General features: G+C 38.1%; 1 protein-coding gene across 1 annotated transcript in view; it reads right to left on the reverse strand.

The window, feature by feature from the left end:
- Positions 1–17981, reverse strand: part of LOC150076806 (phospholipid-transporting ATPase ABCA3-like) — a 354775-nt gene that overhangs the window by 13436 nt on the left and 323358 nt on the right. The window contains exon 21 of the mRNA XM_090385684.1: positions 16000–16187. Coding sequence (XP_090241810.1) covers positions 16000–16187 — 188 coding nt within the window. The remainder of the gene's footprint in view (positions 1–15999; positions 16188–17981) is intronic.

Genomic DNA, 17981 nt, shown 5'->3' on the forward strand with positions numbered 1-17981 from the left:
TCTATGGCAATTGTATAGAGTTTCCCAGAGAGTGGGCAGCCTTGTTTTATCCCTCTGGAATACGGAAAGTGGCGGGTGAGCTGGTTGTTCAGTTTCAGGCAGAATTTGACTTCCTTGTATAGCAGATGGCTTGTTCCAATGATGTAGGGTCCATATCCAAAAGCTTACAAGGTTTAAAAAAGGTAGCTGTGTTCAACGCTGTTGAAAGCCTTTTCCTGGTCAAGGCTACTTAGTGCTAGGAATTCTCTTTGACTGCTTGCTGTGGAGAGGAGGTCAAGGATCAGATGTAGATTGTCGTGAACTGATCTTCCAGGTACTGAGTATGTTTGTTAGTGATCGATGATATCAGGGAGAGTGGATTTTAATCTACTGGCGATGGCTTTGGAAATAATTTTACAGTCTGTATTCATTAAGGAAACTGGGCACCAGTTTTGTAGGTTGGTGCGATCCCCTGTCAAGCGACAGAGGTGGTGAACAAACCTGGTAGTCCATGGGACTGGGCTTCTTCAAGCATTTGAAAAAGAAGCATTCAGAGTTGATCCCAAAGCATTTGGAAGAATTCGGAAGTCAGTCCGTCCAGATCTGGTGATTTATTTTTGGAAAGGGCTTTGCATGCTGCTGCTGTTAGTTCTTGTAGGGTGATTGGTTTCTCCATACTGCATTGGGCCGTATGGGAGATTTTTTTAAGTCCTGAAAGGATTTCCTCAGTTGCTTTTGTAGAGGTTTCTTGGGAACTGTAAATTTCTCTATAAAATCTTGTTACTTCACAGAAGATTTCCTCTGGGTCTCCAGTGATGTTTCCATCTTGCAGCTGAATGGCAGTGATGGTGGTTGCTTTGTAATGTCTGCATTCTAATGAGAAAAAGTATTTGGTCAGGGCATCAGATAGATTTACGATCTCAGTAGGGCACCTTTTGCAGAGTGTTTAAAGCGGGTTTGTATAGCTTGTAGTGTTCACTGATGGGCCTGACTATCAGGGGGGAGATTTTTCAGTCTTTGCTCAAGTTGATAAAGGTTATTACACTTTTGTTGACTTTTCTGATAGCTGTAGATTCGTGAGAATTATTTCAGTTGACTTTTAAATCTAGGCCACCACATGTTCATGGGCTCCAATCTGTCTTTGGATTGGGCAAGATTGGATATCAGTTCTTGTAGCTTAGAGATGTGTTCCCTATCTTGAAGAAGGCTATTGTTGAATGTCCAGTAAGCACCTCCACTTTTGAAGTGATTGGGTGAGAAGGAGAGCTGTAATTTGGTAAAGGAGTGATCTGAGATATAAGATGGCAAATATGTGATGCTTCTGACCAGGGGGATGGTGGGTTTTGGGATGTAGTATCTGTCCAGTCGGGCTTGGTATGGTAGTCTTCCAGATGCTGTATTTGCTGATCTCCAGGTGTAGGACTTTTCTTCTGGGTGCTGGTGTTCTAAACGTGTTAACCAGTTCATTGTTGTTTATCAAGGCCTGCAGGTTTTTGATTAACGTTGTGTGGTGCTCAGTGCATTGCACTCTGTCCATTTCTGGGTCGAGGGTGCAGTTGAAGTCACCAGCAAGAATGATGTGTTCCTGATCTGTAGTAGAGAGATGGCTTTGTATGAAGTTGGTTATTTGATTAGCAAGTCTGTCCTGCTGTGGCATGTATATGTTAAAAAGGTGCAGGGTTTCCTTCTGGAGTGTATCCAGGAGGGAGTAAATTGTGTAGCCAGCGATCTCTGCTATCACATTGAGCTTACAGGCAGACTTATGATGAAGGCCAATACTCACTCCTGCTCCATGATGTTGTTGTGGTGTTGGAGAATGATGGAATACATATGGCCAATCTGCCCATTTCAAGGATGGCCTTGTGTCTGCTTTAATATTTGTTTCTTGTAGGAAGAGTAGGTCGGCATGATATCATTGGACCTTGTGAAGGGCCAGCTTATTGTGCAGTGCAGAGGCACATCCTCTTGCATTAAGTGATAGCATGCTAAGTGTCGTCATTATTGCTGTTCAAGCCTGTTAATCAAGTAGTACAGGCGCTTGGATCTATTCATATCTGTCCTGCACTGTCCTTTTAGTTTAAAACACAGGTCCTATGTATATATTAAGTGCAATAGTATCATTAATACACAGCCATTTCTGAATAAACAGAATATTTATTATTATTATTAGCCATATGGTGCAAGGAAGCCTGAGGCTTATGCTGCATCAGCCAAAAAAAAATTTGAGTTACCCTGTGTGTGTGTGTGTGTGTGTGTGTGTGTGTGTGTGTGTGTGTGTGTGTGTGTGTGTGTGTGTGTGTGTGTGTGTGTGAGAGAGAGAGAGAGAGAAGTAGAAGGAAATCACCAAGAAAGAGAAGAATGATGATATCCAGCTGAGGACCCTGGTGTGCCAAGCCCATACTCACCAGATGTGAGCCCCTGGGGTTATAACGTGGCATCGTTTTAAGTTATATCTCATATTGTGAATACCTTCACAACAAGTTGCCATGATATTGCACTACTTTGATTAAGTAACGTTTCACCTAAGGAGAAGACTAAGGTTACTTATTCTCAGATAGGTACCACCACCCAGACGGCACTGTTTCGGGGCTATTTGGCCCTTCTTTGGTGGGTGGATAAGTACCCAAGTGATGCAATGATGGCAAAACAGTTATGAAGTATAACTCCACAATAAGAGAGATGCCTGATGGTGTATGATGTATTTAGACTAAGATGCATTTAGGGCTAAAGCCTCAAAGCTGCGAGAAAATTTAGACTATGTATATATTAAGTGCAATAGCATAATTAATACACAGCCATTTCTGAATAAACAGAATATTAATAAATCGGCATCGTTTTAAGTTATATCTCATATTGTGAATACCTTCACAAAGATTTGCCATGATATTGCACTACTTCAAACAGTGGTACCTATCTGAGAATAAGTAACATTAGTCTTCTCCTTAGGTGAAGTGTTACTTATTCGAAATAGTGCAATATCATGGCAACTCATTGTGAAGATATTCACAATATGAGATATAACTTAAAACGATGTCGCCTTATAAATATTCTTAGTCTAAATACATCATACACCATCAGGCATCTCTCATATTGTGGAGTTATACTTCATAACTGTTTTGCCATCATTGCATCACTTGGGAACCTACCCACCCACCAAAGAAGGCAAAATAGCCCTGAAACAGTTCCATCTGGGTGGTGGTACCTATTTGAGAATAATTAACATTTGTCTTCTCCTTAGGTGAAGCATTACTTATTCGAAGTAGTGCAATATCATGGCAACTTGTTGTGAAGGTATTCACAATATGAGATATAACTTAAAACGATGCCGCCTTATAAATATTCTGTTTACTCAGAAATGGCTGTGTATTAATGATGCTTTTGCACTTAATATATACATAGTCTAAATTTGCTCACAGCTTGAGACTTTAGGCCTAAATGCATCTTAGTCTAAATACAGGTCCTTATGTTGTGAGATAAGCTCTGGTATGTTAGTGTGAACTTCTGAGCTGTCACCAGCTTCTGTGGGAAGCAACATACTTCCCATAGAAAGGAGCGTAGTTTTTCCACAGTTAGAGGGCCTTTAGTGTAGGGAAAAATCGCTTTCGCCCTCCTCGTTCAAGTTCTTCATTTGAGTCGTTCGTGATTTCTGCCTGCTTATTTATTTCCTGATTTGATTGTAGGATGGGCTTATTTGGGATCTTTTGGTTAGTGATTGGCTGTTTTCCTTCCAGGGTATCCATTGTTTTCTTGTTTTGTGACTTTGGATATGGACTGCCTTGGGGGTTAAGTCCAAGAAAACCCTCTTCTTTCTGTTTGTGGGTCTTCTGAAAGGGATATGTCCTGGTCCTCTATGATTTTTGAATTTTCCTTTTCTAATGTGCTTGGTGCGGAAAGCATCTCAGACTGTTTGATGGTTTCATCTGTATCCCCATTGTTTCCAACAGTCAGCTCGCTTTGTGGATCTGGCCTGACCCTGGTTGGTGCCACCTGAATGTCGGTATTACTTTCAGAGGAGGTAGAGATATGAGGGCAGTTTTTCCTGATGTGCCCCCTCTTTGTGGCAGAAGAAACATTGAGAGGAAATGGAGGAATAGAAGGTGCAAGTGATTCCACTTAAATCGGCGTTGATGAGTTTTGGGATGTTTGCTGCATCATTGTTGGCAAAGAGTGCATAAGTACTTGCCTGCGGAAGCTTTTTATATGCGAAAATTCCAATTTCGCATATTCGTGAATGTGTGTGTATTTTCCTGGTAACAGATCCATATTTGGATATAATTCCTCACAGAAATTGATGAGGAATTTCAGGTGGGATGTTTGATATCGTAACTATCATTGGTGCTAAGGCAATTGGCGCTGCTTCCAGGTGATGAAGACCAATGTCTATTCCGTTTTGCAGGATAGCTTGTGCCCATGAGGGGTGGCTGAAATACACCTGCACAGTTCTTGCCACACGGGAGGCATGAGTATATTTTTCGGTGGTACTTTCTCTGTGATCGCTGTAAGGAGTCTTTTCTTTTCTTATTACAACTGCTCTTAAGGAGTCTTTTCCTTGGTAACAAAGATTACTATTCCATTTTCCTGGGAAGTAATAGCAGTTGCTTCATTTGTTGGAGCGTTGTTTAGCCGCATACGTGCTATTGTTGGTCGTGAGAGAGGGGTTTTCGCTGGCGGCAAGCATAATCCATTAGATATGACACTAGAATAAGTATTAACAGTTACTGACCTTTTGGACCTTGAGATATTCACCTGTTGTTGCAGGGTGTGGCTTCCGGTGTCAGGGTCACTGCTGGCAATAGCTGGAGGCAATTAATGGGGTGGGTGGGGGAAGGTGGAATAAGCCGTTACTGGAATATCTAGCATTCCATGGCTAAATTTGAAAAATTAAAATCTAACCTAGCTTACACTCTGTTAAATCTACACAAACAAAATTATTACTACCCAAAAGCTCTTCCGAAGAGGAATTAAACAATATGTCTTGACTGCGGTTCTTGCAAACCAATGGCGAAAAGAGGCAAAAAGGCAGGAGCTCAAAAGCACATGTCCGGCACGAACTGTTCATGATAGATAGCGATAAATCGAAGACTAGCTGGAATTTGGAAAAATTAAAAGTAAGGAGAACAGGAAATTATGTAAAAAAGCTTAAATGTTATGAATAATGTTCTGATAATAGTAATTGTATTTTGGCACAAAGTTGTTCACAAGTTTTACATGGAGCTGGATAAAGCATTGTAATAGTGATTATAAGAAATTACAATTGAGTACTATGTTATTGTATAGTGTTGTTGTCAAATTGAATTTACTGGAACTTCAGCATTGAATCCAGGAAAACATCTTTGATTAGAGAATAAGAAGACTGTAGTTATTTACAAGACTAAGGTTAGAAGAACTTCTGTATTATTTTTTTTGCCACTACAGGAGAAATATTGTCAAGGAAATAGGAAAATGGAAAAATCAGCAAATACTTTAACAATGTCTAATCATTACATTTTAAATGCATTCAAAGAAGTATTTTATTATGGCATGTCTCTCAAGCGATGGAAAAAAAATGGAATATTGCTTTGTGCTTTTATTTGTATCTTTAGTTCATAATCATTACAAACTCTCTTAGTACTAGTAAGATTGCCACTAATTTTAGAACATGTGCAATAAAGTAGTCATTAGATCTGCTCTTTCATTGAAATGAAAATGTATTCTTTTTTCTGTCCAATACAAATTTCTGACCCAGAGAAAATATAACTCGGGTTTTGTTCTTTTATATAAAATGTGTTGTTATTTGTCTGCATTAAGTTTGAGAGGAAAAGATCTTTGAAGACCCATGTAAAAATATACTAGGGAAATCAGACTCAGATGTGACAGTTTAATAATATAATATAGCCCGAGCTATAAATAAATGTGAAGGAAATACATGTGAAGGAAGGTTGTTCCAGAAAGCTGAAGTTGAAGAGATAAATGAAAAAAAAAAAAAAAGAAAAGAAAAGCTGGTGTTCTGCGAGTTACGCTGGACAGTAAGTGGAGGTTGGCTGGTTTCAGTATGTGCTCAGACTGCACAGTTCTTGAAAAAGGAGAAGAAAAAGGAGGAATTGCAGAAGCCTATTCAGAGGAAGAGTGCCTATTGCAGTATGTATAGAAAAGGCATATACATATGTGTAACGAGAATGTTAATGTTCATGTTATAAAATTGTATACATATATCTTCTTGTAAGTACTGGGTATATATATATATGTAATAATTGTGTGTACAAATAAATGGAGAAAAAAAATGTATAGAAAAGGCATGCAACAGAAACAGAATGTCTATGAGAGAGAGAGAGAGAGAGAGAGAGAGAGAGAGAGAGAGAGAGAGAGAATGAGGAGACTGAGAGAGAATGAGGAGACTGAGAGATGGTTCATTAATTAACCTGCCTGCCCTCTTCTGAATGCAGTCTCAAAGACAGAGGTTTTGGGAACAATATTCCATGGTAGGAAAGATTTGTACAGAGTAAGTAGTTGCTTTGGAAAAAAGTAATGGTGAGAGCAAAAGAGAAAACCCAATTGTTAAGATGCAGAGGAAACAGTATTTGTGATATGCTAATTCCAAGAAAGATCAGAAGAGTAATCCCTACTAGAGATATGTGATTTTGTCTAGAAATCTGTCATTGAAGATAAGCATAGGAGCAGTAGACCCCGTTTAGTGAGTTATAAAACAGGATTAAGTTTTAGGATTGAAATTAACTGTTATCTTTCCCCACTGGAAAATTACCTGGAAATCAGCATTTAAGGAATTGGTGGTAAGTATTCATAAATTTAATTATTTGTACAGGCAAGGTTTCTCAAACTGGAAGGTGGAATACAATATGCTATTATCAGCATTCCTATTGGGATAGTGACAGAATTTCTAGTCAGTGTAAGTATAAGAGGAAAAGAATGGAAAAAAGAAATGAACCTTGGGGAACACCAGCATTAGCAGAGAAATTAGAAATTACCATCACTTGCACATAGTGGTCAGAGAGAAAACTGAATACCCAATTGCAAAGAACAATTGGCAATCTTAAAGATAGAAGCTTGTTAAGAAGAACTTTATTGCATAAAGGTCTTCTTCACATGATCAAAAGCCTTAGAAATGTCAAGAGCAACTGCTTGAGTTTCACCAGAAATTATCCATAGATGGATAAACCAGTGGATCAACACTGACTGAATCCATATTAGTGATCAATGATCATATGGATGATTTCAGGATGGTTTAGGAGTTGGCAGTTAATGGATTTCTCCATTACTTTGGAAAGAATAGAAGTAGTAGTAGTAATAGTGGCATGTGATGCAAGAAAGCAAGTGTATGAGCTTATGCAGCATCAGCCAAAAAAAAAAAAAAAAAAAAAAAAAAAACACACCATTCCCTCCAAATGCCTGTCCAGTTCCTCCTTAAATTTATTCAACCTATCAACTTCCACAACGACAGATGGAAGTTTGTTCCAGCAATTAACCACCTGCTGGCTAAAGGCAAATTTCCGCTTTTCTATTCTACATCTGTCCTTTCTTAATTTGAATTTATGCCCCCTTAGGTTCGTAATCTGAACAAGTGGAAGGATCTCATCAGAATTAAGCGTGCTCGACCCATTCAAGGCCTTATACACCTCAATCAGATCATCGTGCAGGTGCCTAGTCTCCAGCCACTGCAATTTGCAGAACTTAAGCCTCTCTTGGTAAGAGGAGCCCTTCATTCTCCTCACCAATCTTGTCGCCCTTCTCTGAACATGCTCAAGTAAATCTACAACCTTCCTAAAATGAGGCCTCCAGACCTGAACGCAGTACTCAAGGCTTGGCCTGACCATTGCCTTATACACAGGTACAATCACCTCCTTCTCCCTGCTAGCAAAATTCCTATATATCATTGACAAAACCCCATGACCTGCCCTGGCAGCCTGTCTGCATTGCTCAGAAAACTTCATATTTGACTGCACAATTACTCCCAGGTCTTTTTCATTTTCTACCACCTTAAGTGTAGTACCACACAGTTGGTACGTTTCTCTGGGGTTACTTCTACCCATATGCAGTACTTTGCATTTGTCAAGGTTAAACTTCAGTTGCCACTTCTTAGCCCATCTGCCCAAATTATCTAGATCCTGTTGCAGTAGCACACTGCCATTACTGTCATTAACAACCCTGCCAACCTTTGTATCATCTGCAAACTTCGACATTAAGCCTGATATACCTTCATCAATATCATTGATAAATATACAAAACAACAGTGGACCCAACACCGAACCCTGTGGGACTCCACTAATAACATTAGTCCACGAAGGGCAGCATCCACTGATTACCACCCTCTGTCTTCTCCCACTTAACCATGCTTTTATCCATTGTAGCAACTTACCCTTAATACCATTCTGCTCCAATTTGTACAATAGTCTTCCATGCGCAACAGTGTCAAAAGCTTTCCTGAAATCCAAATATATGTTATCAAAATTATTTTTTGCATCCAGTTCCTTTATAACCACATCAAATTTGTCAGACAAGACTTTCCCTTAACAAACCCATGCTGTGTCTGAATTATTGCTGCAGTCTTGTCTAGATGATCCTGCAATGCATCTTTAACCAGTGACTCCATTATTTTACCCGGAACAGAAGTTAAACTAACTGGTCTGTAATTACTCGTGTCACCCTTCGATCCCCCTTTGTGAATTGGGGATACATTTGCACATCTCCAGTCTGTGGGAACCTCCCCTGAGTCCAAGGATGCTCTCATAATTATGGCTAAGGGTTTGCTTAGTTGCTTTGCCATCTCCTTTAATATAACTGGATAGATCCCATCCACCCCAGGTGCTTTTCTTATGTTTAACTTCAACAATCTCCTCCACTTTACTTTCAGTTATTACAAAATCATTAAGTATCCTGCTACAATTTGATAGCCTTCTGCCATTTTCAAACCTTAATAATTCCTCATGTGTGAATGTAGATGCAAAATACTCATTCAGTTTGTTTGCTATCTGAGCAGGATCATCAACAGTCGAACCATCGATGTCAAGTGGACCAATCAGATTCATCCCCTTCCTTTTAGAGTTTATATAAGTAAAGAAATCCTTGCTGTTTTTCTTAGCATCTTTTGCCAAGGATTTCTCGTAATCTGCCTTCGCCTGCCTAACCTCTTTTGTGACCTGATTACAGACTAGCTTATATCTGCCATAGGCTTCTGAGTCGCTTGATAATTTATATGCATCCCATGCATTTTTCTTCTCTGTTACGAGTCTCATTAGTTCATTAGATAACCATTTAGGCCTAAACCTTGAATAATATTTCTTAATAGGTATGAAACTTTTAGTAGCATCAACGATTAATTCCTTGAATGCTTCCCACTCAGAATTTACTGTTGTTAACATCATCACTTGATCCCACTGTACAGAATTTAAAAACTGTCGGAGACCACTGTTTTTAAATTCTGTACAGTGGGATCAAAGTCAGTGAATGGGTGGGATATGTCACCCTTTTTAGGAACTCACTGGATATGAGGAAATTTCCAAGCAGAAGGAAACACATTAGTGGAATAAAAAAATGCAAAAATGTGACACAGAACAGGAGTAAGCTCAGGAGCACTGGTTTTGAGAACAAGTGGAAAATTACCATCAGGACCTAGCACTTTCTTGGCATCAAAATAATTCAAAATTCTTCTGACATCCTTTTGACAGAAGACCACAGGATGCAACTGACTGGAGTGTACTTGAAATAGGAGGTGGATTACCAAGACTGTCAATACAAAAGTTAAAAAAAAAAGTAGGATCTTAGTACGTTGGCTTTAGAATGCTAGTACGTTGGCAATAGAACCATCATGTTTTAAGAGATGGTGGAAATATAGATGGGCAAAAGTTTCAGCCAATAGCTTTTGCAAGAGACCAGAATGTTCGACTATCATTTGGACAAGAACCAAATTTTCTACTCCTAATCTGTTCAAAATGTAGTTTGGATTAATTAATAACTGCTTTATATTTGTTACAATTTTTACAATGTTTAGAATTATTGCAAACCAATTGTGATATGCAACGTTCTAATCTTGAACAGCCTTAGAACACTTATTGGAAAACCGAGGTTTGGAAAAAGGACAAGATTTTAAGGTGGGATAAAGGGTTTCATTCATTCCTACAAGAATAATTTCATTGACACAATCTAAGAAAACAGTGACATCAGAAGATTTAAAATGGTAATCTAACTAAGAAAATGAAGAACAGAAATCTTGAAAATCATCCCACTTTGCATTTTTGTAGTGTCAAACAACACAAGGATGAGAATGATCATGGGAGAGAAAGTCTCCACTGGAGAAGAGACCATCACAAAGTTGTGATCTGAGGTGCCTAGAGGCCCACTCTCACCTTGACTGTGTTCTTGGAAGGATTGTTTGTGAAAAAAAGATCAAGAGACATCAATCATATAGTGCTTGATGGGAGAGATGGAAAAGAGATTTCGTTAAGATAGTACAAAAAATTAAAGTTAGCTGTTGGCTGTGTGGTTAGGATTGTCTAGTATTCTGGTAGGAAAATGAAAACTGTGCAAAGTCATTAGTAAGTAATTGCAAAAGCCTCAGCATCTTGATCAGTTGGGTTCATGTAACTAGAAAATGGAAGCCAGCTGGTGTTGTGAACATTAAAATCACCAAGAAAAATTACCTCACTATTAAGAAAGTTGAATTGGAGAAAGTCAAGTTTCAAAAAAAGGAAGTCAGAGTTCCAAGTGATTAGTGGAGTTGGGAGAATGACAGATGCAGCAGATGAATTTAGACAGAGTTGGGTAGAGAGATTTTAAGCCAGAGGAGATCAAAAAAAAGGAGATTCTGGCTTACTATCTCTGAGAGTGGACATATACACAAGTACCACTTTTTAAGCAAAAGTAATCATGCAGTGAATAATTAGGATAGCTGAGATGAGCAGTGGTTGAGGTAAGCAATAATTGGGATAGTGTCAGCAAAAGTGTGGTCTGGCAGATTGCAAGTGGAAATGGATATCACTGAGATTGGAACTGAGATCACATATGTTTGTGACAAAAATGAGGTTTTTGGGAGGTTTAGATCTTTTTTTTCGCAGTTACGTTTGTTATAATAGTTTGACCAATTGTGATATATTTAGCAGTAAAGTAAACTTAGTAGGGGAGACGTATAAAATTATGAAATTTTTTGGATATGGCAGTGTAGACAACAAGAATATATTCAGTTTGTTGACATAATGTGATCTCAACAATGGCCCCTTGCTGCCACATACACACTACTTAGGCTCCCACCTGTCTGGCAGAGTAAAGGCAGCAAGGTTATACACTAGCTAATCCAGATGCCTCCTAGAGAGTTACCAGTAGTTTGGTGGACTATCTAGTGGCCAGCCTGCAAACACCATTTTAGAGCTGTACTCTCGAGATGTATGGAAGATTGGCTCTCACCTTGATGCTCACCATAACCTCAAAAGACAATCATATACTGCATGATGGGAGAGATGGAAAAGTGATTTTGTTAAGATAGTACAAAAATTAAAGTTACCTGAACAGTACTTCACAATTAGTTTCTTATTCAACACTAATACAGTAAACTTCATCTTTTTTTTAATTTAGCAGACAAAAAATAAATATTAGAAAATTATTATTCTTGAAAACAAGTATACTTTATCTTATTAGATAGTATGAATCAGAGCTGTAATACTCAATACATTCTACGTCGATATTAATATTTGTAAAATAATAAGAGGAGTTTACCTCAATATAGTACGTAGAACACTTCTGTATGATACTCTCCAGAAATTAAAACGGAAAAAAAACGAAAAAAAAATCAACAACTTACTGGTACATTAGAGTAAAATAATTTAAAACCAATTTAACACAATTCAAATCAATTTAAAACAATTAAAAATCAATTTAATGCAATTAAAAAAGAATCTAACGAAAATATTCAAAACAATTTTCCTTCCTGAAGCTGACGCTTTTTTTTTTTTTTTCCAATTTAACACAATTTTTTGAATTGTGTTAAACTGGTTTTTAATTATTTAATTATTTGCTCTAATGTACCGGTAAGTTTTCAATTTTTTCGTTTTTATTTCTGGAGAGTATCATACGGGAGTGTTCTATGTACTATATTCAGGTAAACTCCTCTTATTACTTCTATCTTATGGAACTTTGTTCACATGAATGATTGCTTTTAGTCATGTGTGGCTAGGAGACTAACAGCAATTTAATATCTCTTGTGCTTTTTTCAATTAGTGCTGCTTCAATATGTTGATAATAAAAAATGTTTATACATAAACACTAGCCCAAATATATATATACACTCACACACACACACACACTGAGTGATCACTGAATTATGACCACCTATCTAATATTTAGTAGGTTCTCCTTTTGCCCTCAGTACAGCAGCTATCCAACGTGGCACTGATTCAACAAGATGTTGGAAGTGTTTGGGAGGTATGGCCAACCAAATGTGTGTAATGCAGTCAGCAATGCAGTATGGAGGTGATTGGTGTATCCAGACACCTGATATGCCTTTCCATATTGTCTCACAAGTGCTCTATGGCAGGAGTGGCCAACTTAATCTGTGATGCGATCTACTTTTTTCCTTCAAAGGGTGCCGTGATCTACCATCTCAAAAATTTCATTGCACAACGTGTACAAATCGAGGGATGACTGTATATTTAAAATTCATTGTGATCGACTGAAATTAAATCCACGATCGACTCGTTGGCCATCCCTGCTCTATGGGATTGATATTGGGAAACGTTCGGAGGCCAATCGATATGTTGGAAGTCAGAACTGTGTTCCCCAAACCATTCCTGCACAACAAAGTGCCCGATGGCTCAGCGCATTGTTATCTTGGAAGATGCCATTGCCATTCGGGAAAAAGTGTAACATAGCGGGGTGTACACAGTCAGCAAGCAGTTTACGATAGTGGAGACCAGTGATACATTGTTCCACATATATATATAACTATATAATATCGGTGTAAATACACCATAGTTAACCCATATATTTGAGCTACGATTGTAGCGTAGAAGGCATCGTTTTAAATGTATCTCATAATGTGGTTGCCTTCACAACAAGATAGCTACTATTGAATTATTCAAATAAATAACGCTTCTCTAGTAGAGAAGGCTACTGTTATTTATTTTCAGTGGTACCACCACCCAGACGATCGTTTCGAAGCTTTCTGGCTTCATCATCAGTGGGCGGGTAGGTACCCAGGTAATACAACAAGCCATCTCAGTTGCGAAGTTGTATCCACATTATGAGAGATGCCAGAAGGGTGTGGTGGTAATGTATTTGGAAAATTAAATGCACTAGGCATAATCCTTATGGGTTTTGATAATTAACTATATAATATCGGTGTAAATATACCATAGTTAACCCATATATTTGAGCTACGATTGTAGCGTAGAAGTAATTCAATAGTAGCTATCTTGTTTCCAAATTGTTCCACATGCACCAGGGTCCAAGTTCCTGCCAGTGAAACATGGCCACACTATACCATACAACCGCCTCCACCGATGTACACTTTTGGTACCATGCATGATGGATCAGGAGCCTCATGTTGTTGATGCCAAATCTGTACACGACCATTAGTATTAGTAATGGCCACATGGTGCAAGAAAGTCTATGGCTTATGACCACCTGGACCAGCCAAAAAAAAAAAAAAAAAAAAAACCTGAATAAATCAATGATAAAAAAAATAAAATAAATAATTAATAAAAGAAAAGGAAATTAAACCTATCATCCTATGCGCTTCCCTCACCCGAAGATACTATCCAGATGACCTTTGAATTTCTCCAAACTGTCAGCCTCTACCACCTATGTAGGCAACTTATTCCAGTAATTTATAACTCGCTGGCTAAAATAAAACTTCCTGCAGTCCAATCTAAACATTTCCCCTCATAACTTGAATTTATGTCCCCTAGTTCTAGCATCATTTATAACCTTGAAAATTTTGTCCTCATTCATTTTACTGATGCCTCTCAGAGCCTTAAACACCTCAATCAAATCTCCTCTAAGGTGTCTGGTTTCCAAACTCTGCAACCCACATATTCAAAGTCTTTCTTCATAAGGACACCCTTTTGCCAATCTCGCCAAGCGAGTTACCTGTCTTTGCACCCTTTCAAGAAGCTCGATGTCTTTCTTTCTTTCTTTAGGTGTGGTCTCCATACTTGAACACAGTATTCCAAGTGTGGTCTAACAAAAGCCTTATATAATGGGATTATCACGTCCCTATCTCTACTTGCAAAAGTTCGATAGATCATCAATAGGACACCATGGGCCTTCCTTGCAACCTGTTTACAATGCTCAGAGAATTTCATGTCTGACCATATCGTAACACCCAAGTCCCTTTCCTCCAGTACTGGATTTAGTTGAACTCCACCAAGTGAATAAATTATTTTGAGATTACTGTTTCCCAGGTGTAATACCTTACACTTTGTTGGATTAAAGCATAGCTGCCATTTTTCTGACCATTCCTGAAGTCTATCTAGGTCTCTCTGAAAAAGCTCAGCTTGACAGTGATCATTAACTACTCTACCAATTTTAACATCTACAAATTTAGACATCATGCCCTCTATCCCTTCATCGATGTCGTTTATGAAAATTAAAAACAACAGTGGTCCTAATACTGATCCTTGGGGAACCCCACTTCTTACATCAACCCAATCTGAGAAATAGCCATTTATCACAAGTTATTTACTCCACACCATCCATGGTGGGGAGTAAATAACATGACTCATCCAACCAGCACACCTTCTTCCAGTCTTCTAAAGTCCAACTTGCATGCTCTTTGCAACAAGTGAGTCTTTTATGCCAATGGACCTTGGTTAGGAGAGGATGCCATAGGGGTCGTCCACTGGTAGGGCATATGTGCGATGCATGGTCATAGCAGATATTGTTCCGGGTTGGCCCATGTTGTATTGGGTAGTCAAATTTTGAACAGTGCTCCACCTGTTTACCTGTATGAGTCATCAGACCTGGCACTCACTTCTAACTTCAACCTTTCGCTGATCTTCGCAGTTTTGCTGTTGGGTCGTTGTTTGACCATTTTGACGCCAGTCCTGGTACACTTTAACTACGGCGGCTCTCGAACACCCCACCAGTTCAGCCATTTGGGAAATCGAGGCGCCAGCTCATTGAGCACCCACAATCTGTCAAAGTCCAATAAATCCTTCCTTTTACCCATCACGCTCAGAATTTTACTACCTACTGAACCACTTCCTTATCTATGCTATGTAGGTTGACTAATTCCGCACTCTCGTACCTCACGTAGTCAATGGGTTGCATTCACTTTCCATAAGGTTGGTCATAATTCAGTGTATATATCAGAAAGAAGCTGGAAAGTTTGATGGAAGCTACAAAGTCATATGCCAACATAGACCTAATGAAAGGAGAATTGGTGTTTATTTTGATTTCAGAGTCAATATTTTAATTTAAACTAAGGCTGCATTTATTTCAAAACTGAAAATGATTAATGTTTTCTGTGGCAGTGCTAATCATCTAAGCAAGTTGGATGCTAGTACATTACTTCATGTCAAAGAAGGAGTTACAATAACAGTGGATGCTTTTGTTGTGAAGTGCTGAACCATTCTTCCTACATCCCAGATCTCTCTCCCCACCCCATAATTACCATGTGAAGGCTACTTTAGGACAAATGTCTAAATACCTATGGTGATTTTGTATAATCTGTAATATAGAATAAAAAAATGCATGTCCTTTATCCCGAAAATTCATTATTAAAAGTATCCATTACAAAATTTCGTCAAAATCCACTTATCCAAAGCAACATTAATTTTTACATATATACATGGATAAATAGATACTTGGATATAATGGCAATAGGTTTATTGTATTAGCATGAGCCATGCCTAAAAACAGCATGTTAGCTTTAAACAGTATGCTTCTGAGCTACAACTCTCCCATATTTCTCTATCTTCTTTTATCATTCACTATTTATTCAAATCATAAAATCACAGATCTTTATTTTTCAAAGCATTTGCAAAATGTTTAACTACCTAAATCAATGTTTTAAAAAGAATTACAGTGAATAATTACCTATACTCTTGTACTTTCTTATCAATGTGCATATCGAAGTAGAGCATTCTGCTAAGTTTATTAACATGAGAGGGGATGAGTGACTCAAAAATGCCTCGAAGACGAGCATACATAACAAGAGTTTCTCTTCCTGTGAGCTGATCGATAAGGGAATCAAACTGTGGGCAGTATCCTAACTTTTGCTGGGTCTAGTAATTTAAAAAAAATAGTTACACAAACATGAGCATGAAACATAAATATCAACCATCAAAATAAGTAAAATTCCTAAAATATTTATTTTAAATATCTACATATATTGAACACACACACACACACACACACACACACACACACACACACACACACACACACACACACACACACACACACACACACAAGGTGCCTCTGTAGCCAGGTGGGATTTGTTTGTCATTTAGTTTTTAGGAGCATTAGCAACTAAGGCCATATTGCTCCGGGATACGCGGTGGTCATTCCCTGACCTTTCCACATCCTCCATATTTGGTGGTGATGGGGTTCGAGCCCATCACCACCAAATATGGAGCATGTGGAAAGGTCAGGGAATGACCACCGCATATCTCGGAGCAATATGGCCTTAGTTGCTAATGCCTTAGCTCCTAAAAACCAAATAACAAACAAACACAAAAGAAAAAAAAAAAAAAAAAAAGGAACGCAGTCAAAAAAAAACCACTCATATTAGTGATGTACATCCAAAAACAGCCATGAGATAGTCAGCAACAGCAACCCCCTCCCTCCACTACTATTCTATGTTGCACGCACAGCTGTAAACAGCAATCGAGCACATGAACATTAACAGAGAAGCTTATTCGGAAAAACCACCACATTTTTGTGTACAAAATCTCAAGAAATGAATATCAGTGTTAGTCGTTGCTGTATGATGGTAGTGGTTTGTTTTACCCCCCCCCCCCCCTTCTTCTTTGTATAATATCATAATGATGCTTTTGGGAATAACTAATGGCACCAGTCTAAATCATGGGAAAATGACCCCACATTATAACAAATCTCCTCTGGATCAGCATCTTAGGCCATATTGTGCCAGCTTTGTTGTCTGTACAAGGTGCCTTCCACCATATGTCTCATACTAATAATAAATCCATTGCAAAATCTTAAACTAAGGAGGCAAAAAATAAAGGATAGAGATAACCACTATATATAATTAAGAAAAGCACATAAAAAAAATAATGTTTAAAATGGCATATGCTGCCCATAATTCAGCGATATTCAAAATGACCTCTCCATATTCTTTTTTTTTTTTTTTGCTTTACCTTTTAAACACACCATAATATCCTGTACATAAAAAAAAAAAAACCATATCGCCTCAATATTTAAAACAAAATAAAACAATACATTTTAATATTTTAGTAAGTAAAATTTAGTAAGTAAAATAGTGCATTCCACTTACTGAAATATTAAAGGTACCTGAACACAGCCAAAGAGAACTTTGGTCCACATTGCCACTTCCCACAGATGCTCAAAACACCATGTGTACCATTCAGAAAACTGAGATCAGCAAACTGGCTTGTTTTGCATACAATGGTTGCCAGATAAGTTGTTTGGCACCAGGTAAATTGTTTGGTATCATGAACCAAGAAATTATGACCCAAACTCCCTATTCTGATTCCATTATTATCAAACCATCACGATAATTTGATAGCTATGGAACACTTTTCTGCAGCTGGCAAAGTTGTTCTACATCAACTGTGGAAAAAAAGAAAGAAAACAAAGCAAGTACTTCAGATTTTTTGTTCCTGTATACAGATCCATGATATATAGAAGCACTCAAGGCCTTTAAAGGTATCTGTACATCTGTTTATTTTTCATTTATTTTTTTAAAATGGATCACTACCAAAATAATTTCATGGGTAAATCGCCTCCGTAGCAGCAGTAGTAATAGAGGCATGTGATGCAAGAAAGGAAGCTTATGCAGCATCATCCAAAAAAAAAAACACCATTTCACAAATCCA

The sequence above is a fragment of the Mastigoproctus giganteus genome, chromosome 12 (assembly GCF_048544385.1).
Source record: "Mastigoproctus giganteus isolate SK-2022 chromosome 12, ASM4854438v1, whole genome shotgun sequence".
In the NCBI taxonomy this organism is placed as follows: Eukaryota; Metazoa; Arthropoda; class Arachnida; order Uropygi; family Thelyphonidae; genus Mastigoproctus; species Mastigoproctus giganteus.